Below are 24,559 nucleotides of genomic sequence, written 5' to 3'. Positions count from 1 at the left end.
GCCGCAAGGTATATCCAGCTTTAGCTCACTAAATTCTATTACAAGACTTCATACGTTATTGTATAATACTGACTTAATGAAACTAAAATTGAAACTGAAATCTGGTGTACGATATGGCTGTACTCCAGTGATAAGAAAATACACATTTTCTACTAATCAGTTATGATTCGAGCACAACAGCACTAACAGAAGTGTTGGTCTGCAGTGTATTTTTTTTTTTTACTGCAGTAAACCAGATGAGATGCATGCTGCTACCTGAAGATTTAATCAGTATCTCACTTCTCTTGTTGCCAGAGATACCATCACACAACAGAAATGTGAGGTTTAATCCCAAACGGCAGCCCCGTAGTGCCGCAGTGACCCGGAGGTCTAACAATAACCATGTTAGTGCTGACCATTTGGAAGTAAAATAATGTTTGGTTTAGGTCAAGCCTGGCCCAGAAATCCCAACCATTACCCCCCTGTTTCTGCTCTGATCTGCTGGTTGTAACAAGTTCTATCTCATTTCTTAGTGTTTTCACTGTGGACTGTTTCCTTAGTGAGAGGAAAATTAAATGCCACGTGTCCTGGGTTCAGCAGCAGCAGTCATTTTTCTCCTTCTTAGTAGCTGTTGCAGCGCTGTGTTTTTGACTTTCAGCCTGAGAACAGAGCTGATAACACTGATGTTTTTAGTTACTGCTCAAATGTCTGGCCTGACCAAGGACTTTGTGAGTCTCATGCTCTGCCAGGGAGGAGGAGAAGCCGGGAGGAAGCAGGGACAGGACACCTGACCCAAACTAGCCAAAGAGGTATTCCATACCACAGCACGTCATGCCCAGGGATGTAGAACTGAGAGTGCCCGGAAGGGCTGGAATGCTGTGGGGTGGGGGCGAGGTACCGGTCGGTGAGCGGTTGTATTCTCTTCCCTTGTTATTTCCTTTATCATTATTATTGGTGGCAGCAGTAGTGATTTGTGTTATACCTTAGTTATTAAACTGTTCTTATCTCAACCCATGGGAGTTGCATTCCTTCGATTCTCCTCCCTGTCCCTCCAGGAGGGGGAAGAAAGGGTGGGGGGGGAAGTAGACTGCGTGGTTCTGATTTACGGCCTGGGCTTAAACCACAACACCAGGAAAAAAAGAAGCCATAAAATACTTACACTATAAAAATGTAACTGGACTTTAATGGCCTTTCTGAGAAAGGTGACCATTTCACCGACTCCCAGCCCTCCCGGTCTGTTCTGCTGCTCTCTTTTTAGGATTTTTATTTTGTTATTTTGCTTGTCTGAAGCCTAGCATTACTTCTGTGGCAACTCTACATTCCAAATGCAGTAAGATCTGTTTTTTCTAATATAAAAGGGAAGGGGAATGAACATTTATACATCTATTTCTTTTCACAGGACAGAAGGAAAATGAACCAGCTGCAGGCTTTGCTGAATGACACTCTTATCAGAACAAAGCATGTGGAAAACACAGCTATCATCAACATGAAGGAAAGACAAGTCTGTGCATCAACCTTTGGCTTTAATGTAAGAGATCGAAGAGTGTCCTAGGAAGCAGAGGTAGAAACTCTGGGAATCTGGAGCACAAAGTAGCGATAATGGCAGGGAGCACAGCACTCTACTAAATACATTGGCTTCCTTTACCTTGGGGATGAAGTTACGGGGTACAGCCTAGCTGCTGTGTTGGGGGGCTAACTTGCAAAGTTGGCTGCTAATTTCACATCTTTGATTTTTGGAAGGAAGATGCCATTTAGCTGGCATTTTCAAGAATTCCTTTTTAACCAGTCTGTGCTCAAAACAGATGTACGTAGGTCCATACCCTGGCACTGAGACCTGCTGGTGTGGAATGTGCTGTGCCCACACTACAACCCCAGCACAGAGTGGCTATACTAGGTTGCCTGTAAGGAGCGGTCCTGGGCCATTCCTGCCTCAGAATTATTTGGAAAACTGCTTGCTGGCCCAGGCCAAAACTCTACTTAAGTGTTCCAACAGTACTCAGAACTGCTCCCTGGCACCTTAAATTTGTTGGTATAGCTGTGGTTGATCTGTTTTCATTGTCCATCAGCTGATGAACAGCAGAATAACAGCATTTCTGGTCATATCATATTATACTCCCTGACAGAGTTGATGAATTTCCTAGGAGCTCAGGAACGCTTCCCACACCACAGTCATGTCATTGGAAGGTAGCACTTTGTCTCCTAATCCCCCTGTTGCCAGCTTTCAAACATTTCCCAGCAGTTTTTCCATATTGTTAACTTTAGCATGCTCAGAAGAATGTGTTCAAAGATGAAGCACTTGTTAAGACAGCCCCATCCCTGGGGACAGATTCTCAGAGAGTGGCATCGGTCCATTAGGTAATAGTGACATCATCTTTAATATGGAAATTAATATAAACCACAGCTTTCAGAGGTGCCAGCCTGCTGACTCTTCAGCAAGGCAGATTATATACAGAGGTCCAGAGCAAAGTCCTCAGCTAGTGTAAATCATACCCAGCTCCACTGACCTGAAAGAATTTCAGGCCAGGAAGAATCATTGGATCATCTTATGCAACCAGCTGAATATAAATCTGCCAAACCAGTGACCTACTTCTGCGTACACTGAGCCCCAGAGCATATTGACATGAATAGATTTGTGACCCATGCAGACTGCTCCATCCACTGCGAGGATCTGGTCTGGACTTTATAAAAGTTACATTTCCCCACTTATGACCAAGAATATTTGAAATTGAAATATTCAGGTGAGCTCTGCATGACCCGTGGAAGGCTGTGCCGTGCCCTGCCCTGTATTGCCTTTCAACAGCAGGGTCCATCACCCTGCTGACCTAGAGGAGTGTCACTGAGGAATGAGACTATGCAGAGGGTAACCACAGACTAAACAGATTGTTTTAAATGAGTCTCTGAAAATATAGTGGACTGTATAGAAACTAGGCCTAGTTTCAGAGCCAGGCAGATGTGTTTTGGTTGGTTGGGTGGGTTTTTTACATTGTAATTTTAAGTGAGCTGTCAAAGATGGAGGGTGGAAAGCAGTTCATCATTGCAAAGAGGTGCATTTTTGGTCCATAACACTGTGTTGTACTAACATAGGTGCCGCCAGAGAATGTTTTAAACCTTATCTACACTTTCTGCAAGAACTGATTGAAAGTTAGAAGGGGAGGACTCTCTTTCAAGGAGAAGCACTATAAATGTGTCCGTACGGATGAGCATTCCATCTGTCTTCAAAATGTATGTTGATAAGAGCTGTGGCCGTCCTGAGAAATCTGGGGACTTCCTACTTCCTTCCCTTGCTGCCTGGTTATGTGAACACTGTAACACAAGCAGAAAACCTTCAAATGCCTCTTTCTTTCTCTACATATCACCTTCTCAGCAGGTGTGGAGTGAAATCAGTGCAGAATACAAAGAAGTGATAGCTGTATAATACAAATTTAATGGGTAACACCATTAATTTCCCTAACACCACAACACCACCTGCAAGGCTTGTTATGTTCTCCTTTAAAACAGTTCATCTCCCTAAGCTGAGAAAAAACTATCACTGAATTTTTTTGCTGGATTGGTTTCTTGCCTCATTAATTAATTAAACAGGTAATAGAAGGGCCTGGTGAGCCCAGGGCCAGAATAAGGTAGCTGGGTCATGGGAGAAAAAGGGCCCAGGTGAGCAGGACTTGTTTGACACTCACCTTGTGGGGCTCCAGCCTTTAATTCACCTCTGAAATTCAGAGACACAAACTGAGGACACAGCTGCATGCAGCCATGCTCAAGACAACAGAGTTTTGTTACTACAGCCAAGTCACACATTCTGAAGTGACACCCATCAAACTGGGTGTTACTGAGATCTTAATTCTTCCCCTCCTGAGTAAATCCACACTGAAATGAGCTAAGCAACTTGCAGAAGAGGCTGGGCAGCTCTCAAGTTTAGATCCCCTCTCAGGAAAATGCAGTACTTTGCAATGTCTTTTTCCATTCCTTATTATAAATTGGCAAGGCAGAGTTTGGGAGACAGGGTTCATAAAACATTGGGCATGCTCTCACAGCAATACTAGTTATTCTACTTGCATTTATCAGTGATTTTGCATATGACATTGAGCACTAGGATAACATGTCTTCAAAATGCTGTGCAGTAATACATTAGTCTATGGAAGTGATACATTAATCAGTGGGAGGCAATATAATAAAGCATTTGACTGACTTGCTTTAATAGTCAATAATCTTCAGAATATGCAATGCCACTGTTTATCATGTCCTGGCTTATATTTTAAGACAGTATTTGCCCTTTTCTCCCCAAGAAAAAAGGTATACTGGAAAAGAAAATGCCTCTAGTTGGCCCAAACTGTCAGGCAGTATGTATGTCTATGTGGGTTTTTTAGAGCCTTGTAACCTTATACCAGTTTTCCATATTATCCAGCCAGATGGAGGACTGATAGTTGTGAAGACAAAGACTTTCATCCTGGTTGCTACTTACAAAGCAGGCATGTATCCCAGTGTGTGTGTGGAAGCTGTGGAGAAACTAGGTAAGACAAAAGCCTGTACCTGTGTGCCTGCATGCTGGCATCTCACCAATCAGCTCTGCCCTTGCAAAAAGCTTCAAAAATCAATCTGACAAACTACCAAATCCTGAAATCTGGGTAACTGAACACAGATGTGGTTATGGCTCTACAGATAAACCCTCTCCAGACATCACATCCCACTGTGTTCCAGAGCCTCCTCCATAGATATGAAGCCATTGCCAAACTCTCTTCCCTTGGCCATTCTGGCACAAGTTTTCTGTTAGATACCCTTCAGCAAAACGGGATCTGGCAGTCACAGGTTCTTGACCTCATATGCCTCATGCTGAGGTCTTAAGCACACTTTTGTAGAGCATCAGCTTTGGTACTCTGCTTCGCAGTCCACTTCAAAGAGACATGAGGTCTCCAAGAGTTTCAGACCTTCTCTAGAAAGCCGAGTCTCTAGGAGAAAGTTGGAGTCTCTTTTCCTACATCTTGAGACATCATGAAGCTAGTCCCCTTGTCTCACAGTAACAAAGCACCTCTTCTCCAGGAAAAGTGCCCATTTCCTTCCCTTGCCTGCTTGAGTTTTCTTTGTGAGCTTTCTTGGGCTCAGTGTTTTTAAGACTTAGTGTTAATATCTAACTCTTTGTTTCCAGTTTGCGTGGGAATACTGCAAACCCCAGCTCTTCACAGACCAGCTGCAGAATCCTGACTGCATCTCAAATGTAGTTTTTCCTTGTGTGGAGGTGTTGGCAAGGCATAACTGCTCTTCATTGTCCTTGGCCGGGGAGCTAAATAACAGGGTTACACATCTTATTGATGTAATATATGCTGACTGCATATCAAGAATACAGTCATTTTATTGCATAATCCAAATGGATAAAACGCACAAGAGTAGATTCCCAGAACAGCCTCGATTTTCACCATAGGGGTAATTTCAGAAATTTTTAAGGAATTTCATGGGCATTTCTAAGGAATATTTTGTACAGCAGATTCAACTTCATCTACGTATATTCCCATCTTCTTTCACTGAATAGGAATGAAATTATAGGCCCCTGTGTCCCGAGCTTTTGTTCCTCATTTAGGTGCCTAAAAGTAAGTGGTATTTATTTTGTGTTTTGGGGCATAAGCTATTTTGTCTGGAATGAACTGCAGGACTCTTAGTGACAAATTTTACATCAGACCTTTTTCAAAAGGCTTTTACAATTGGAAACACTATGATCAAGAGTAGGATATTAGGGGCTATAATGCAGGTTTAAAAACAAAGTTGCCTGCTGGGCCCTCAGAAGTCTGGTTCTTGGCTGGTGGGTCTGTCCTTGGTGTCAGGCTGGCAAAGACTAGCCTTCCTTGCAGCCTCTTCACTTCTTCACACTTTACAGCCCCTGAACATTGTTTAACCAAAATGCATCTGACTGCAGATGGACCGGAAGAAGAGAGAATTGGATTGCCCATGGTTTTGGATCCTTCCTATGTTCATTACAGCCTTAAATATCACAGCAACTTCTGCTTTGTGTAATGTTCTACTTTCTTTTAGTTCTTAGCCATTACTTTGTGTCTTGCAGCAGGTTGGACACAAAACCATTGTACCAGCACTGCACTGCCTAGAGAGCCTCCATTTTCTTGTGCTCCAGACATGATTCCAGCTCATGCCTGCCATAGTAGCTGTGATGGTTGTGTGAAAGCTTAGGTATTACAAGCCTTTGTCACTGACATGCATGGCCAGCACATCAACTTCAAGTGATTTTGGTGGACATTTATGTGCTGGGCTATGAACAGAGAAGCAGACAAATTTCCCATTTGGATACTGTATGGCATAGATAAGGACAAAGAGCTTCCAGGATGTCTACTGGGTTAAGTTTACTGAGAGCATGACCAGGAGTTTTTATTCACTGGGTCAAAATGGGCATAAAATACCAAAGCAGAATGGTCCTTCCAGATGAGGAAGGTTTTCAACGGAGTGTTTCCACCTAGGGCAACATTAATGAGACTAAATCTAAGAATTAGGCCTCATATTTTAAGATAATTTTAGACTACCTTTAGCCTAGTATTTTTCTGCAGTACTACAAATGCAGCTGGAGCAGGTCCAGAAGGTGTTATTTAGCCCCAAGTCTGGTTGGCTGGCTCAGTAATAAATTCAGGAGCTATATCACAGTTGATAGTAGCTCCTTTCACTGCCACGGGAGGAAGGCAGAAAGTGTGAAGTTGGAAGACTGCAAAAAACTGCCAACACTTGCGAAATCCTGTAACAGTTTTCATACAAGTTATTTGGTCTTGCAAATAGTCGCCTTGTCTGTAATCGGTCACTGTTCCTGAGTAAAGTGTAAGGTTTAAGTAAGTGTTTCCGGAGCCAGATCTGCAGTGGTTTTGACAAAGTGCATTCTCTGGAGTTTATTCTTGATGTTCTGGATCATTTCTTTGTGAAAAGAAAACAAAGCAGCTTTTCTTCACATGTTACAAGACATGTCTGAAAATGATATCAAGTGCTCAGTGTTGATTCTCTGGAACAGATGATACCTCATGAATATACATATTAGTATTTTTAATAGTCATCTAGAAATACTGCTCTCTGCTTTTGAGTACGGCATAGTCTGAGGTGGATTTGAACTTGAAAAAACCCATCTCTATTACAGGAATTCTCTGTATGATTTTTATTATTGTTGATTTTTTTTATTTGTTTCCTTGTATTTTTATAGCAGACTACTTTAGAGAGAAAGGTAGCTGAATGTGCAGAAAACCTGAACTTCATTAAGCTCCAAAGGACTGCTCACAAGGAGATAAAGTATAGGAGTTTGAAGCATTATCCAGTTTAAGCAAGAAACTGCTGCTTTACAACATTCCAACTGCTGAGTTTCCTTCTGTTTTTACAAGAATGCTTGGGGGTTCACTGCTCATAGGAGGACTCCTCTATGCATCTGTTCTCTAAGTTACTTAACTGAATTGAAAGTGATTTGGTTCAGGATGCTCTGCTTAATCTTTTTAATGTGTCTTTTCACCTGTTTCCAGGTAAGAAAACTGTTAATCTCACTAAGCGAAGTAAGTTCTCTAATAGCATTACAGCTATGCAAAGCGTCACTGACCCAAGGGACAAACGAAAACGTTACATTAACATATTTTCAGACTGTCCTGTACATCTTTGAATATGACAAATAAAACACATTTTTAACATGACAGTTTGCATTGTCATTGACTGCTATAAAGTTATTTTGAACTGTAGTGATTGCAAAGTTCTGTGAGGACTGGGGAGGAGGGACAAAGTCACTACCAGGCTTGAATCACACTGTGTGTAAAGGACAGCAAAGAAGATCAGTCTTAAGAAGACCAGGCTCCATGATCTTTTCATTTGCAGAAACAAATAAATCATTAGCTGTTCGAGTCACGTGAGAAGAAAAGACATTTTAGCTATATTTGATTCTGAATTAGTGTCATTTCAAAGAAGAGTTTGAAAGCCTGAATCTCAAAATTGATAGGGAAAAAATCAACAGAATAATCCCACACATGGACAGACATACAATTTATCATTTTTAAATACTCTGAAGTGTCAGTTATATTCCCTGACAACTCAAATAGTCGAGAGCTGGTAACAAGGACACAGAGAAAGGCACAATCTGATCCTTCTTCTGGAGAAAAGAGCAAAGCTTAAGGAAGAGGTGCGATCATGCACCTAAACCATCAGGTAGAATTGCATGGGGCTTGTGGACATAAGCCAGTGAACTTTGAACACTGCTTACAGAAACAAAGCACAATAAAGCCTCCTAAGTTGGTTGAGTAGTATAAGGACTGTCACAGCTCTCACACCCTTAATGCCATTTTAGTATATCTGGTCAGAAATCAAATCAGCAGTTCAGTGCTCTGCATGAGAACATACAAATACACACACATCCAGCAAACTGGCACAGCAAAGGCATTGGATCAAACCTCCCTCTGTGCTGGGGTGTCCTGGTTTCAGCTGTAACAGTTATTTTTCTCCTTCTTAGTAGCTGGTGCAGTGCTGTGGTTTGGCTTTAGTCTGAGAACAGTGCTGACAACACACCAATGTTTTAGTTGTTGTTCAGTAATGCTTACCCTAATCAAGGACTTTTCAGTCTCTCATGTTCTGCCAGGTGAGGAGAAGCACAAGAAGCGGTGAGGAAGCAAAGACAGGACACCTGACCCAAACTAGCCAAAGGGGTATTCCATACTACAGCACGTCATGCTCAGTATAGAAACTGGGAGCAGTTACCTGGAAGGCCCAGATCGCTGCTCTGCTAGGGCTGGGTATCGGTCGGTGGGTGGTGAGCAGTTGTATCCTCTTCTCTTGTTATTTCCCTTATCATTATTATTATTGGTGGTAGCAGCAGTGGTTTTGTATTATACCTTAGTTATTAAACTGTTCTTATCTCAACCCGTGGGAGTTACATTCTTTTGATTCTCCTCCCCATCCCTCTGGGAATGGGGGGAGGAAGAAGTGGGGGAGTGAGTGAGAGGCTGAGTTACCAGCTGGGCTTAAACCACGACATGGGGGGAGCAGAAGATCTCTACCTCAATGCCAAAGGGGAAAGTAGATTTGTGCCTCAATCGGTGGACTAGGTCCGTGGGTAGAAATAATGGTGAGATGTAGTAATATTTCTGACTCTGTTCATGCTTGTTCCTCCAAAGTAAAACACACCCTCACCGTACTCCACCCTCTGACTTGCTCGGGAACAGCCAATTGCAAGAGCTGGGAGAGGAGGAACTGAGATCAGACTCTGGTCCTGAGAAAGGCTGGGTTCGTTCCCAGTGCTGAGAACATACTTCTTTACAGGAAAAAAGTGAGACATATTTGTTCTCGGGAACGCCAATTGCAAGAGCCAGAAGAGGAGGAACCGGGATCAGACTGACCCTGAACACAGGCTGGGTTCGTTCCCGGTGCAGAGAACATCCTTCCTTCCGTTACAGGAAAAAAGTGAGTCACGAATCGTGCTCGGGAACCACATAACTTCTTTGAATTGTTGCTTTGGGCCATTGCTGGCAGATCTGACAGTTTGAAGTTGTTGCTTTTGGTTGGAAACTTGTTTTTCAATTCTTGCGGTCTTCTGCCCATTTGAAAGCAATGTACTGGGATCCTCACTGGTGCTTTCCTTCCACCTAGTGGACACAGGGAAGACTGCAGCAGGTTTGATTTTGCCAGGCAGGAGGGGGCTGGACCTGTCAGCCCACCTCAACAGCTGCTGGAGGCAAAAGCAAGGACCCCAGAACAGTGTCTGAGGAGTTACTTGAGCGACTCCTGCAGCAGTGGAACTCTCTACCAGTGCAAATTAGGCACACAGGAATCACCTGCTGAGGCAAAGGGGATAAATAAGGATTTTTAAAACCATTTGTTATCTTTCATTTGTGCTAGATAACCATTGTGCCTTTATGTATCTTCAAGTTGTTGTCTATGGGCTGAATTGTAAAGCAGCACTTACGTGATTTTAGATGTGTTCAATAAAGGCTCTTTCTGTTGAGAGTTTTAAAATCCCATTTGTGTCTACCATTTTAAGAGGCCTTGTCCTTCAGTCAGTTGAACATTGGAGACTTAATCACACAGGGAGTCGAGAGCAAGGGGGGCTGTTTTCATTTGTGTGTTACATTTCAGTTTAGGTGGGTGGTCAGCACAGCCAGCTCCACACATGGTTCTGTGCAGGATTAAAGCCTGTGCCTTGATGCAAGGTGATCTTTGTGGTTTGTCAAATGGTTTTTGCAATGATACGTTGTCTCCCAACATTAATGTATTTCATTGCGCTGTAACTCCTCAGCTTTCTCTGGCAGCTCTCCCCTCTTCTACCTTTGAACTGTGTCACAGTTTGCATTCTTCATCTGCAAAGTGGAGTCTCTGGAGCTGTGGTTAATGATTACTGAGACTTTCCAGCTGCACATGTGTGCCTGCATTCATGCCAGGTTTTGGGGTTTGTTTTTCTTTCTTTCAGATAAAATGTTGGCTGCCTATTTTGATTGCCCAGGAGGCCCAGAAAATCTCTATGTGAAAAATGTGATGAAACCAAACCCAGGAGAAGGAGAAGTGCTTGTGAAGGTCTCTGCCAGTGCCCTGAATAGGGCTGATTTACTCCAGGTATGTGTATGTTAAGCAGATGAATGCACCTGAAAATGACACTGATTTTTTCCAGCCCCTTTCTGAAGTCTTGACAAATCTGAAGAGTTAATGAGAGACTTGGTGAGCAATTGGATGGGAGAGTTCAAGAAGTTATGTCTGTTGATTCAGCAGTTAAGTGTTTTTGTTCGGCTCACTGCAATGCTGGAGTGGCATGGAAAGGCAGCTGCCTTTCAAGAAAAGATATAAAACCAGAGCTCCAGTCTTTCTAGATACTTAGATCATTCTCTGGGCATTTGAGATGAACATGAAATATTTCAGTGGCTCCATTACAGCAGGGAAAAATCACATTCAAATTGTTAAGCATGAGCTGTTTTAATTTGAGCTGAAAGCCATGCTCTGCGACCGGGGACCACAATACTTTCCCAGTATGGACTGGCCCATTCAAAGGGGACTGACAACAGATTGAATTTGCAGATAGAATTTTAAGACTAAAACATACTTGGGAAACAAGAAGTGTTGCTAGAGTATAGAAGATGCTCAACTTACTGAGCATTTGCACAGTGCAAAAATCGGGATTAAGTAAGTAGGAATTTAGGTTGGATGTGAATGAAATACTGCAGGTCATTACACTCACTGATATGTGGCTTTTCCTTCCTTGCCCTCTCTTTTATTTTAGAGGAGAGGGAAATACCTTCCCCCTGAAGGAGCAAGCGATATTTTAGGCTTAGAAGCAGCTGGACATGTGGTTGGGCTCGGACCTGGCTGCAGGGGCCAGTGGAAGATTGGTGATGCAGTGATGGCTCTGCTTTCTGGAGGTGGCCAGGCAGAATACGTTACAGTACCTGAAGGCTGTCTCATGCCAGTTCCCAAAGATCTGACTTTTACTCAGGCTGCAGCTATTCCTGAAGCCTGGATAACAGCCTTTCAGCTGCTGCACTTTGTAGGTGAGAAGCATATTTGCAAATCTATCCCACCAAAGGAAGCTTGTCTTCTTCTCTGTTCTGAAATCCTCTCCTTCTTGCCTCCACCTGTATGCTGTTTGCCTCCAAAGAACCTTTTCTCTGTCAGTCCATTCACATGGGTCAGAATCTGGTATGCCAGACACAAATCCTCAAATCTTGACCACATGTCCCAAGTCACAACTTACTCTGCTGATTGCATTATTTACAAGGAAGGATATGGAAAGATGGTCAGTTTTCTTTTCATCTGTATTTCTTAGCTTGAATGGCAATTTCCATTAAGCCTAAACCCTGAAATAACTAACATGTTCTCCAGACAACTGCAAACACATCCTACTTCTAATGTAGCTGCAAGCATGACCATATCATGAACTTTCTCACATCTTCTCTCTTGTTTTGCAGAGATATTAATTTTAGGTAAAATCCCCTCTGAGCTGATTTAAAACAGATATAAGCTCACACTCTTCATTCTGAAAATGAGCTACCAAGGCACTAAAAGTAGCACTTGCCAGGGTTTTCCTCAGGTGATGAGTATCCTTCTCCTACCCTTTTCAGCAGCAGCACCTAAAAGCTCCACTAAAGAACAGGAGTTACAAACAAGTAACTTTCCTCACTACCCAAAATACAGACTTGCTGTGAACAGTGTTGCTTCCTTTGGGCCTGTGGTCAATAAGGACTATGTCTCCAGGACTCCTCAGTGCCTCACTTCCAGTAACAATCAGTGGAATACGAATGTGTGAGGGCAACTGGTAGATGGTAAAGTGATAGTTAAAACTGCTCCTTAACATTATCCAGCACTTCTGGTATTTCTTCATTGTTGAGTGCCTGATTTCTCAGTAGTAATATCCTCCAAGTGTTTTCTGTTGGTGGCAGTGGACAGTCCTGGTATAAAAAGGCTGACTGCACTCACCTCAGCAGCTTGCTCACAAATGCCCAGAACCACACAGGGCCAAGCTAAAGTCATTCCACTGGAGATGGTAAAATGGAGTCCTGTTAATACGCTGTGAGCTGTGTTAGTTCTGTATTTGTTTCTTTTAGGAAGGATATGAAGATGTAAACAAAGCCCACTTAAGGGCATCTCTTTCAGCTTCCTCTTCAGTATTTTCCACACTGCTTGTGTTCTAATCCAAATGTGATGACAAAGAGGTAACTATTTCCCTTATATCCTCCTTCAGGTAAAGTACAGGAGGGTGAGAGAGTGCTGATCCACGCTGGAGCTAGTGGAGTTGGTATAGCAGCCATTCAGCTAGTAAGACTGGCAAAAGCTATTCCCATTGTGACAGCAGGAACTGAAGCAAAACTGAAAGCAACAGAAAAAGCTGGAGCAGCTGTGGGGTTCAACTACAGGGATGAAAATTTTAGTGAAAAGGTCTTGGCGTTCACCCAAGGTAAGAACCTCAATGTGAAAGACACTGTTACAGCTAAGGAGTGTGCACCTCTGAACCTACATGCACATACACTCAGTTTCAACTGTCACCTTAGTTGGTGAAGGAGCAGACAATAATGACGATGTTGGAACAACCAACAGCCCATTCAGGCTAAACATTCCTGTTCAGCCCAAGAATGTATCTTTCCTTAGTTTAATTGCACTCAGTTTTCTGCATGGAATCTCTTTGTTTATTTGGGGCACAAATATTGTGCCTGTGTTATTGCTGCCTCCACAAGGAACTGTGGGATCCTTGCACTTGCCTTTTTAAGTGCTTGAATACAGGAACAAAAATTAGTTCTCTGTTAGAAAAATTTAGCTTTTCTAAGCATTTGGGATGGTTTATGATGCAGTCTACCTCTAGATATCCATATCAATCTATAGCTATCTAACTACATCTAGATATCTGTATCTAATGATTATTTTTTCCAAATTCTAGAATTCCTCACAAATCATTGTGCCAATTCCTAATTTCAGTTGAAAGATTTAAATGAGAATGGCAGGATTGATTCTGTACCTGTAAAGTATAAGGTTTTAGTTCTGCCTGAAATTCTCCTGCCTTTAATGCAGCTTAACTACATTGTTGAAATATTTTCTGTTTCTGCTCGAGGTTCTGGAGTAGATATCATTTTGGACCCTGTTGGTGGCTCTTACTGGGAGAAGAATATCAACTGTCTGAGTACTGACGGCCGGTGGATTATTTATGGACTACTAGGTGGAGGTGAAGTACATGGAGATTTGCTTTCAAGCCTGCTTAGCAAAAGGGCAACCATTCACACAAGTCTATTACGATCAAGAGACAAGAAGGCAAGTAATGGCTGTCAACAGTGTGTACAGTTTTATCTTAAAATCAATGAGTTTTGAGAGCTTTCTTTTGATACCAATGTTAAAGCAGAATCTAACACATTATTACCAAAAAGCAGCACCTTGAGCTGTTACTATATACTTTGGAAAACACTGCAAAATTAAGTTGTAAATTCCCTTTTCTATCAAATGCATCCCTTTTAAAACTGCTGAATCAGAGGAATGATACCCAGGACTTATTAAAGTACTTCACAAGTACCATAGTTCAAAGGTTTGGCCTAAGAATAAAAAAACCCTCAAGTGATCAGGAAACTTCATCAAGTTGGGGGTGGGTGGGGAGAAAACCCCTGTCCGATCATTTTTCAAAGTAGAGACCAAGGATTTGGATCCCTGGAAATTACCAAGGAAGAATCACCTTATGAGTAAAATTCTCAGATATTACAGTGAAAGACGGCAGTGCAGAGCCCTAGGATAGATTTTTCCATGGTTTTAATACATAATATTCTCAAGAACTTTAATCAGTTTGAGTTTAAATGGTTCTGCATTAAGCTTATACAACTTGTTTTGGAGAATTTCAGTAAATTAAAGTATAATCTACAAGTTTTCTTCTTGTTTGTAACTTGTACCTGTCAGTTATTTACACGTCTATCTCACTATGAAAATGTCAGGAAGCATCTCCTTGAGAACTGTGCACTGTGGTTAGAGATACGGAAATAACCTTCAAAATGCTTCTTTTGTCCTTCAGTATAAGGAAGAGCTGGTGAAGGACTTCACAGAAAAGGTGCTGCCGTATTTTTCCAGAAGAATGTCCCCTCATCTCAAACCAGCTGTCCACAGTGTTTACCGTCTGGATGACATTGCCGAGGCACACCGGACCATGGAAAAAAACAAGAACATTGGCAAGATTGTCATTCAAATACCTGATTTAGTTCCAGGGACTCAATAGTTAGGAGTGCTTGACAAACAGAGAAATTTAACTTCTGCTTCCACATCGGAATGGTTTTATTGTGGGAAGGTGCCAAAAAGGGGGGTGTAAAGCAGTGCCTTACAAAACACGCTCACTAAAAAGAGATTCACACTGCAGCTCTAGCATCGTGTCTTGAACGCGGGAGGGAACTGCCAGGTCCAGCTCTGGGTTCCTTTACCGCCTGCTTCCCCAACCCTCCGCACAGGCCACACGGCCTTCCCCTTGAGGCGCCGGCCTAAGAACCCCCGCTACCACCGACCCCAGGCCCTGGGGCACGCCCAGCCCCGTAACCACGCGGGGGCGGGGCTAGGGGCCGGCGCAGCACGCTGATCACGTGGCTCCCACACGCCCGTGCGTGTCCGGATGCTGTTCCGGCGCGGAGCACGCTGGGATAGCAATCGGGGTCCCTGCTGAGGAGGCTGGTGCACGTCTGCCGAGGCCGTTTGCCTTGCCGGTGTTTCTTTCTCAGGCGGCAGCCCCCTCCTTCCGACCGGCACCATGGCGATGCAAGCGGCCAAGCGAGCCAACGTGAGTGCTTTCCCTCGTCCACTCCCTGGCCCGCCTCAGCCCTCCGTGGTGGTGAGGAGAAGTCCCCCGGCCCGGAGGCTGAGATCAGGCCTTCCCGCCTGGCGTGAACTTTCCTCGGCTGAGGGAGCCCGTTCCCGTCCAGGCAGGCCTCTTGTTTGACAGAAACACGTTAAGTTTGTAGCTGTGGAGGGTTAAAAGAGGACCTGTGGAGCACACAGACTGTCTCGGTGATGCTAGCCCAAAGATTTAGCTCATAGGCAGCAGCTTTTAAGGTTTGAAGTGAGCACACTAGGTCTAACCCACCATATGTTGTTTCTGCATCAGATTCGGCTGCCTCCAGAAGTCAATCGGATTCTGTATATTAGGAACCTGCCATATAAAATCACAGCAGAAGAAATGTACGATATTTTTGGGAAATATGGGCCTATTCGACAAATCAGAGTGTAAGTATTTTAGTTCTTTGTGAAAAGTTAAGGATTTAATCAGCTTTAGTATCAGTAGTATTATTGCAGTAGATAGCAACTGGGTTTTGTAGCTGAAAAAGTTAAATGCACTTTAGCAGTATTCATGTGTGCCAAAGGTGGGTGTGATGATATTTCTCTATGTGTGAATTCCTTAGAAAATGATATTGCTGGTAGGTAAGGTGAAAAAAGCTTAATTCTGGTGTGGGCTTAGGTGTGCTGGTGAAAATAGGGGAGGCTCTCCTAAGCAAATCTTAAATATCTTTAACCTTTTATCTTAACTAGAGGTAAAAATGAGAAAGGCAACATTTGAAAACAGTCAATTTTGATGTTTAGTGAGTATTAGATACTTGACTGATGCGAAAGTAGAGATATTACTGTTGCTGCTCGACGTGTTGACCAGAAACAATTCCCTGTGCTTCAGATATAGCTTGTCCCTGAGCCATACCGCTGTGGATGATGGCAGTCTGACTGGAATTCTGTTCTAAAATGCATTGAGGTTATACAGCAGATTGAGGTTTTTGTCTTAGTTACTTCAGACATAAAGACCTGCATTCTGATGTTCCTTGTTACCCTGAGTACTGTCTGAATGCTGCAGATTAAACCATAATTTCATCTGGTTAGTATTATGTTCCACTAAGGTTCTAGGGAAGAGTTGGCTGAAGCTGGAATTCAGGAAGCACTTTTAGGAGCTATAGTAACGCTGGTTAGAGTACTGACACACAAAAGGATTGGGTTTTTTTCCTATTAAGGCAAATATTTAGGAAGTAAGGGGGAGGAAATTAAACTTGGTGTTCAATACTTAAAACGTTGTAAGTCACATCTCAATAGGTGTACAAATAGAAAGGAAATGTAGTTTATATTTGACATAGGTTGTTTTTTATTTTTTTTGTATTGGTGGCAAAATAACCTGCAGCATCTCTGTTGCTGATGAGGTTAAAGTGGAACGTATCTTTGTAATTCATTTATATCGCTCTCCGATTCCCCATGCTCTGGGACTGGGAAGGGTGATTAATCCACAATAAACTGAATTGTTTTGACTGTGCAGGATATAAATATGTAAACAGTTAAACAGACGAAAATTAAGTACCCCAAATAGTGTACCAAATAAGTACCCACTATGGCTCATTTTGAAGCCATAGTGTGGTTTTTCACTGTATAGAATAACGTGAGTTTTACATCTAGAATTGCTTCAGTAAACAAACGAGAATGGAGGGGATCAATCATACTGCTGGTGCTGTGTTGGGAAGGTGGAGCTAGTGAGATTCTTCTCATGCAGGGAAGTGCAACAGAAGTGGGCAAAGTAAACTTACTGCTTGGCCAAATAGGTGGGATTCTTCACTAATAAACATAAAGGAGAACAAATACTAAAGGGTTCCTGAAAATTAGGTTAGAACAGCGTGACAGTGGGATATAAAGAATTAAGATGTATTAGGGGAGCTTTCCCTCAGTGATGCGCTGGTGTATGTGTCCAAAGGTTTGTTCAGAAATCCTGGCTGATATTGTCCACATCCATAACATGGAAATCCTGTTGTAGTCACTTGTGTGGTTTTTATTCCATTCTCCTCTTTGCATTTGTATGTATTCTGGTGTGGATATGTGTGGTATCATTTATCCTCAGGAGTTCTCTTCTGAGAAGCAAGCACCTCGGAGACAGTTCTGGTTATTAGGTTTGCTGTAACTATCTTTCTAGCTGAGGTCTTTTGGATCTGTAAACTCTGCAGTCTCTCTGGGCTGGTTAGGCTTATGTGCTCAGACATGTCTCCGGTCCCTCAGGCAAAGGAAATCAGATTGATGGCCTGATAGGCAATGGTTGTGCACCTGACCTGGTCTTGGACTCTTTTAAATTGACTTTGTGATATGCCCACAGCTGTATTCCATCCTGGGGAGACATCTGATCCAGACAGCCATTAGCTGACAGCCCAGCCTTGTAATATTAAATAAACTAAGCTAATGGCTGTAATGAAAACTTGAAGTATTTCCAGAAATATGGCAACCCCTGACAGCAACAGCTTCTGATGGCTGTTGTGGAGAGGTAAATTTCCCTTAAGGAGCATAATGCAGCACGTGTTTCTCTTTCAGTATCCTGTCTCTGACTCGACTGTAAGCAAAGATTGGTGTGGAAGGTGGGAATGTTTTTTAACATCTTGACAGGACAAGGGGTAATGGCTTTAAACTAACAGAGGGGAGATTTAGATTAGGTATTAGGAAAAAAATTCTTACTGTGAGCCTGGTGAGGCACTGGCACAGGTTGCCCCGAGAAGCTGTGGTTGCCCCATCCCTGGCAGTGTTCAAGGTCAGGTTGAACGTGGCTTGGAGCAACCTGCTCTAGTGGAAGGTGTCCTTGCCCATGGCAGAGGGTTGGAACTAGATGATACTGAAGGTCCCTTCCAACCCAGACCATTCTGTGATTTAGAAAAAAATAACAGTAAATTGTTTTCTCATGAAGTTGTGTTAGTTGATTTAATCTCAGTTGGTGCTGAAGACCAATAGAACTATTTCTTGTTAATTTTGTTGAACATTAAAATTCCTCTTGCCTTGCAGTGGAAACACTCCTGAAACTAGAGGAACAGCCTATGTGGTCTATGAAGACATCTTCGATGCCAAAAACGCTTGTGATCACCTATCAGGATTCAATGTGTGCAACAGATACCTTGTTGTTCTGTACTATAATGCAAACAGGGTATGTACACTTGGGGTTTTTTAAGTTACCTGTGAACATAGCTAGCACAAAAAGAAATTCAGTTTGGAAAGAGAGGTGCTTGGATAATTTTAAGAAATTAATCCAAACTGGCAGTGGGAATTGATTGGATAAATTGACAGGATTTCATCTTTACTTGGTGATCTGTGTGGAAAAAAAGGTGTTAAAAAAATGTGTTTCTGGAGTCTGTACTTTGGAGAAGAGGAAGCAGGGGCTTATAGCTGCACGTTTGCAGCAGGATGTGAGATCTTGTGTGCAGGTAAAAAGCTGTTCTGCCTGTGACTTGGTGTGCAGGATACTGAGGCATTCTCTGGGGCCAAAGATTAAATACCGCTGTTGGTGTAGTTTGTAATGATGTTGGTTGCAGTTACTAGGAAATAACACACAGAAGATGACATTTTTTTATTTTTTTTTTTAATTCTCACATCTTTTCCTAACTCCAGGCATTCCAAAAGATGGACACAAAGAAGAAAGAGGAACAGCTTAAACTTCTCAAGGAAAAATATGGAATTAATACAGACCCACCAAAATAAACTGCTCTTTTTGGTAAACTGTTTTCCAGACCTGCCACTGAATTCTTGACCTAAACATAGGAATTCTCAATGAAGTATAATTTTTTCCTTTAAATCTTATAAGCTGTAATTTGAATCTTTAGATCTTCACATTAGAAGTAAATAAATGTAAAACACTGGAAGATCTGCTTTAAGATTAAATCCCCATAAATAGACACAGCTTCTCTGTGTTGTCAGTAAGAGTGCAGCGTAACCCCAGTCCTGTTTCTAGCAGTATCTTTTAAGATGGGACCAAGCAGGTTGAGCATTTTGCACCTCGTGAAGTTCCACCCAGCCTCCAGGTGGCAGCAGTTAATCCAGAGAGCTGAAGAGGCTCTGCCTGAACTGGCTGCTGCCAGGCAAATTTCATTTGCTACTTTCTGAAAACTGAGCATTTCTGTTAGTCTTCCTGTTACAGCAATTTTTTGTGTGTGTGTGTGCTTTCTAAAGAAGAATTCAGTATGGTTTGATACTTCACACCTGTATATTTTACCCAAATTGTTGTGCCTTTCTCCCTCTAGGAGTGTTTGAGTGTTTGAAGTAACCTCACTTCCTTATGTGATCATTAGGTGGCTGCTTACTAGAAACAAAGCAAGCCCAAGTCCATGCTTATAACAGTTTCTTTTACAAACTACAGAAAATCATTTGCCTTTTAAAAGAATCCAACTGTTCAGGTGACTTCAGTCAGATCGTTCCCAGTGGCTGAGACAAAGCTGATAAGCTGCAGTAAAATAATCTTCCTCTAATAGTGCATCACTGCAGGGTGATACAGGAAAGTTACCACATGTACCATGTTAGGAATGGCAGGAATAAACCTGATGCCTTTTAATGTTAAGTAGAGAACACCTGACCAAAAAGTAGGTGAAGGTGGTAGTTTTCAATACCTATAGTGTGATTGTTTTCTAATTGGTGTTTTTGACCTGTAATATATTTCATGTACAGAAATTCTTAGATGTAGCATCTGATGGAAGATAAACAGATGTAAATTTTTTGGCTCTTTTTTTTCAGCACTCACATCTTATGAATAAAAATTAGTGTGCTACATGGGTTATGCATACTTTGTATTTTGGAAGTGGAAAAAAATCACCTCTACCTCTCTTCTGAACCTGCTGGGAGTTGTATGAAGATTGGTAGTATCCTGCCTCAGGAGAATTTATCTTCTTGGATGTGATATTTAACTCCCTGAGCAGACAACTTCCAGCCAGTGCAGAACATGGGCAAATGCAAACATACTTTGTCTGAGGATTTGGAATTGAAGTTAGGGGGTTTTTTTCAGTGCATTGGACCGTCATAAAGGAACATTTCTATTTTCTTGGATTTTTTGTTGAAAATTATCACTTAAAGAACCATGCTGGTTTTGGGTCCGTTGAGTAAAAAAATAAATATTGCCTACCTTGTGTTTTTTTTTCAGCAAGGCTTGCTTTATGCTGTACTACTTCTGCAAGTAAGCTTTCCTTTCAGAAAGTAAGTCATGTGCTGCCTGAACGCTCATGGTTCAGGAAGACTTTGTAGAGCACCTTTTGCCATACATGAACACATGTGTTCAGCATGTGAGTGATGGGGAGGGACACCCAGCTCTGGGTACTACCATGTCTGACACTCATGTGGAGGAAGTCCCTTGCAGCTGCTGTGTGCTGTGCAAATCCTTTGTTCTTCCTCATCTGGTGAGGAGGAGTGTGAAGGGTGGCAGTGATACCCTGAGCTCACTCTTTCACCCCTGAGCACCTGTGAGGAGGTAGCTGAAATGGCTGGAGTGTGATTTCAGCTTTGAGTGGGTGCTCAAAATCCTACCTGGTGCCTGGCCAATATCCTCTGTTGCAGACCAGTTTTTGGGATGCAAGTGAGAATTACATCCAGTGTCTCTAGTAAAAAGTCTGGTACTCATTTTGTGGCTCTTCATACCCGTGTCCTTCCCTAAAAGCTGTGCTGCTTCCTGCAGCCTTGCAGGCCCCAGAGAGCTGTCCCTGCAGTCAGGAACCAGGTGATGAGAGACTTGGAGCCTGTGAGTGGCTGTGGTCGTCTCTGAAGCACAGAAAAGTCATGACCTGATCTGTGCTGCTCCTCTGGTCAGGTGCAGCTGTGTCACAGGTACATTAAATGCAAAACAACTGATCTGCTGTTGTTCTTAGGTGAGCTGTTACTGCTCCCGTGCCAGCTTGATTTTGGGGGCTTGTCTGTCAGATTATACAAACCTAAATTTCAAAAGCAAAACCCAGCTTGCCTTAAAAACATTTAAATGAATGAAATCCTATTGATTCTGTGTCAGCAGCCATAGCTTTTAAATGTTAGAAATGGCCTCCACTGCGTATGTGTATATATGTATCAATATATGTGTGCCATATATACACACACATGTGCCAAATAAGGGCCATTCACACAAGTTGGTGGGCATTTAGAAGGCCCCTTGTTACCATGCTGGATTTATGCTTCAAATAATAATAAATACTGATAATAAACCACTAAAGTGCTGGTAATGGTGCTACAGGCTTCTGGCCTTGTTTAAAATCATGCAAATACCGCACTGCTTCTGTCAACAGCAGAGAGTGCAGTACTTGCACTGCAGTGGCTGTTTAGATGAGGATTTGATGCTGTTTGAAAAACATATATAAAAAGCAATTCTTTAGGGTAATAAGATTAATAAAAATGCCTTCAATGCATCCTCAAGATCAGCAGCTTTTGATTTCTCCAAGAGCTCAGCTGCTGCCTTTCATTAAATATTCCATTTCATACTTTTTCTTCTAGTGCCTGTTCAGGGCTTTCAATGTCCCTGCACATGTAAAATGAAATAATAATTTGTACCTGCAAGACAGAGGGAATGGAAATCGAATGCCTGGAGGATTGTTTTGATGAGGTCTGCTCAAGATTTTGTTTGAAATGTAATATCAAAGGACAGGGAAATGAGATCAGTTATATGAATGGCAGAGGGGGCAGCAAATAAGGCAGATGTTACCAGCCTTGTACTTTGCATCTGTGCTGGTTTTTGTATGTGCTCACTTCCCATTTAATTTTTCAGGAAGTAGGGCATGAAATTAAGCCTGGAAGGTCATTTTTTTCCATCGATGCTGTTTAGAAATTAGTAACAAGAGCATATCTGATTACATAGGCAATGCCAGTAAATTTCTTCCAATCCATTATACAGTGGTAATAATTATATGTAGTGTGTTGATTGATGATACAATTAAATAAATTAACGCATTTGCAGTCAAATAAAGAGCTGGAGATTACATTTCCTTGAAGACTTAATTTCCCAAAGTATCACAAAGCACAATTAGTTTTCCGTTCAGATTTTTTTTTTTTTAAATGAAATTAGCATGAAAAATGTAATACCCTCTGCTTCCAACAACAGCCTCTGCAGAGGAAGGGTGAGGAGGGAGAGCATTTCATCAGCCAGCTGTAATAAGGATTTTACAGACTCTGTAATGGCTGGGTAGAGCTGTTGAGGGCGAAAGGGAAGTGCATAGCAGTGCTGCAAAGGGAGACAGGGAGGCTGAATATGACCAGGAATATGTTTTTTACTGGCAGAGGGGCAGAGCAATGCCTTTCTGCTCATTTTAGGTGTGACAGAAGCTTGCTGGCTGCAGGACCAAGAGATGATGGAGGGAACACACGGCCATTCCAGGTATGTTGAGTCAATCCTCTGCATCGCTGCTCACTGTTGAGGCATTCAGGAAAGGTCCCAAGTCACATACTTGATGTTTTCTTCCTTTTTTTTTAAAGGGCAACTAACTTAAACTGGGCTGTCAGTAGGAGCAGTTTTAGACCAGTGTGCTGGATTGACCTGTGTTTGACAGACGTGACAGGGATGTGTTACATTCAACCAAGACCTCTATAGGAGCTCATACGTGCAACTACTGCGACAGCCTGTGATCTGCAACCTAGTGCTGATATGCACAGTGCAACAGTGGCTGGGGCAGTGGCAAATGAATTTGGAAGAGCTAGTGGGCATCAAGCCTTGACAGGGTTGATTCCCTATATATATAATATATACATATTAACAGGAAATTAGCCTGTCCTACGAAGAAGAGCTATTGGTGAAATCATAGAATGTAGAATGGTTTTGGTTGAAAAGGGCCTTAACAATCATGTGGTTCCAACCCCCTGCCATGGGCAAGGACACCTTCCACTACAGCAGCTTGCTCCAAGCCCCGTCCAACCTGGCCTTGAACACTGCTAGGGATGAGGCAGCCACAGCTTCTCTGGGCAACCTGTGCCAGTGCCTCAGCACCCTCACAGGGAAGAATTTCTTCCTTATAGCTAATTGAAATCTCCCCTCTTTCAGCTTAAAGCCATTCCCCCTTGCCCTTGCAAAAAGTCCCTCTCCAGATTTCTTGTAGGCCCCGTTTAGGTACTTGAAGCTGCTCTAAGTTTCCCCAGAGCCTTCTCCAGGATGAACAAGCTCAGCTCTCTCAGCCTGTCTTTACAGGAGAGCATAGGCAAGGCCCCTGGTCATCTTTGTGGCCTCCTCTGGACTCAGCCCAAAAGCTCCACATCCCTGTTATGCTGGAGCCCCAGAGCTGGATGCAGTACTGCAGGTGGGGTCTCATGAGAGTGGAGTAGAAGGGGAGAATCACCTCCTTTGACCTGCTGCCACACTCCTTTTGATGCAGCCCAGAATATGGTTGGCTTTCTGGGCTGTGAGCACACATTGTTGACTCACATTGAGCTTTTCATCCATCAACCAGCACTCCCAAGTCCTCCTTGGGACTGCTCTCAATTCAGTCTCCACCCAGCCTGTATTTGTGCTTGGAATTGCCCCAGTCCAGCTGTAGGACCTTGCACTTGGCCTTGTTGAACTTCATGAGGTTTGCACTGGCCCATCTCAAGCCTGTGCAGGTCCCTCCGGATGGCATCCCTGCACCAACAGTGGATGTCTTTGAGAAGTATCGTCAGCAGCCAATTTTTGGCAGAGGTTAGGGGCCATGAGGAGGGCAGGGTGGATGAAGCCAGGAAACCTCTCTGTCCAAGCAGCCCTTACTTGCATGTTGCTGGTACCTCTGGTCCCACAGAGATCTTCCACTGTGCCACCTGTAACAGCAGCAGCACATGCAAGTGTGTGTGTTTCATACAAGAAAAGAATTAACAAAAAATGGGTTGATGGTTGTTAGAAGAACTTCTCATACATCAAAAAGAATTCCAGTGGCAGGAGGATAAAAACAGGATATAGAAACTGTAAAGTATCAAGATTTTATTGTTCTCTATATATACTTTTAAATGAGACAATATTTTTAAAACAGCAGCAAGCAGAAACATACAAGTTGAGAAAAGTGGCAGCGCAGGTAACTCTGTTTGGCTAATGCCCGTTCATGTACAAGGTGTACACTGGATTGTTCTTTGAGCACCTTTTGTGTTTTGTTTTCTTCTTGGTTTAAGTGTACAGTAAGGCAGTGGTTTTTCAATAAGGAATATATATATATTTATATTTATAGATATTTTCAACTATCACTGTGAATTCTTCTTACATGCAAATTAAATAAAATGTACAACTTGAAAATGTTACAACAGTAGACATTTTTCCCCAAAGCAAAGCTTCTAATAAAAGGCAAATACAGACACCACAAAGTTAAAAAAGAGAAGGAAGGCATAAGAAACCGAACAGCAGGCTCTAGTGACAGGACAACTTGAGCAGGGAAGATTGGGATTCCAGTGAAGGTTT

The 24,559-nt window shown here is 42.6% G+C and overlaps 2 protein-coding genes across 2 annotated transcripts; both read left to right on the top strand.

Moving 5' to 3' along the window:
• Positions 1 to 1,390: 1,390 nt before the first annotated feature.
• On the top strand, positions 1,391 to 14,644 carry TP53I3 (tumor protein p53 inducible protein 3; the record flags this gene model as incomplete). The annotated part of the gene is given in 9 exon segments (XM_080615934.1): positions 1,391 to 1,507; positions 3,064 to 3,111; positions 3,115 to 3,201; positions 4,379 to 4,484; positions 10,385 to 10,527; positions 11,186 to 11,453; positions 12,644 to 12,856; positions 13,505 to 13,701; positions 14,444 to 14,644. Coding segments are annotated over 9 exon segments (1,380 nt in total).
• Positions 14,645 to 15,036: 392 nt separating this feature from the next.
• On the top strand, positions 15,037 to 19,953 carry SF3B6 (splicing factor 3b subunit 6). The gene is made up of 4 exons (XM_080615505.1): positions 15,037 to 15,193; positions 15,518 to 15,636; positions 18,199 to 18,337; positions 18,799 to 19,953. Exons 1-4 carry the CDS (start codon positions 15,164 to 15,166, stop codon positions 18,886 to 18,888), a joined length of 378 nt encoding a protein of 125 aa, XP_080471631.1. The 5' UTR covers positions 15,037 to 15,163; the 3' UTR covers positions 18,889 to 19,953.
• The last annotated feature ends 4,606 nt before the right edge of the window (positions 19,954 to 24,559 follow it).

Source organism: Psittacula echo, assembly GCF_963264785.1.
Source record: "Psittacula echo genome assembly, chromosome: 4".
Classification (NCBI taxonomy): domain Eukaryota; kingdom Metazoa; phylum Chordata; class Aves; order Psittaciformes; family Psittacidae; genus Psittacula; species Psittacula echo.
This window is presented reverse-complemented; position numbering and strand designations above follow the sequence as displayed.

Coding starts and splice junctions, on each gene's coding strand:
- SF3B6 (XM_080615505.1), top strand. CDS start 15,164: ATGGCGATGCAAGCGGCCAAGCGAGCCAAC. Junction 15,194..15,517: donor AAGCGGCCAAGCGAGCCAAC/GTGAGTGCTTTC, acceptor TTTCTGCATCAG/ATTCGGCTGCCTCCAGAAGT. Junction 15,637..18,198: donor CCTATTCGACAAATCAGAGT/GTAAGTATTTTA, acceptor CTTGCCTTGCAG/TGGAAACACTCCTGAAACTA.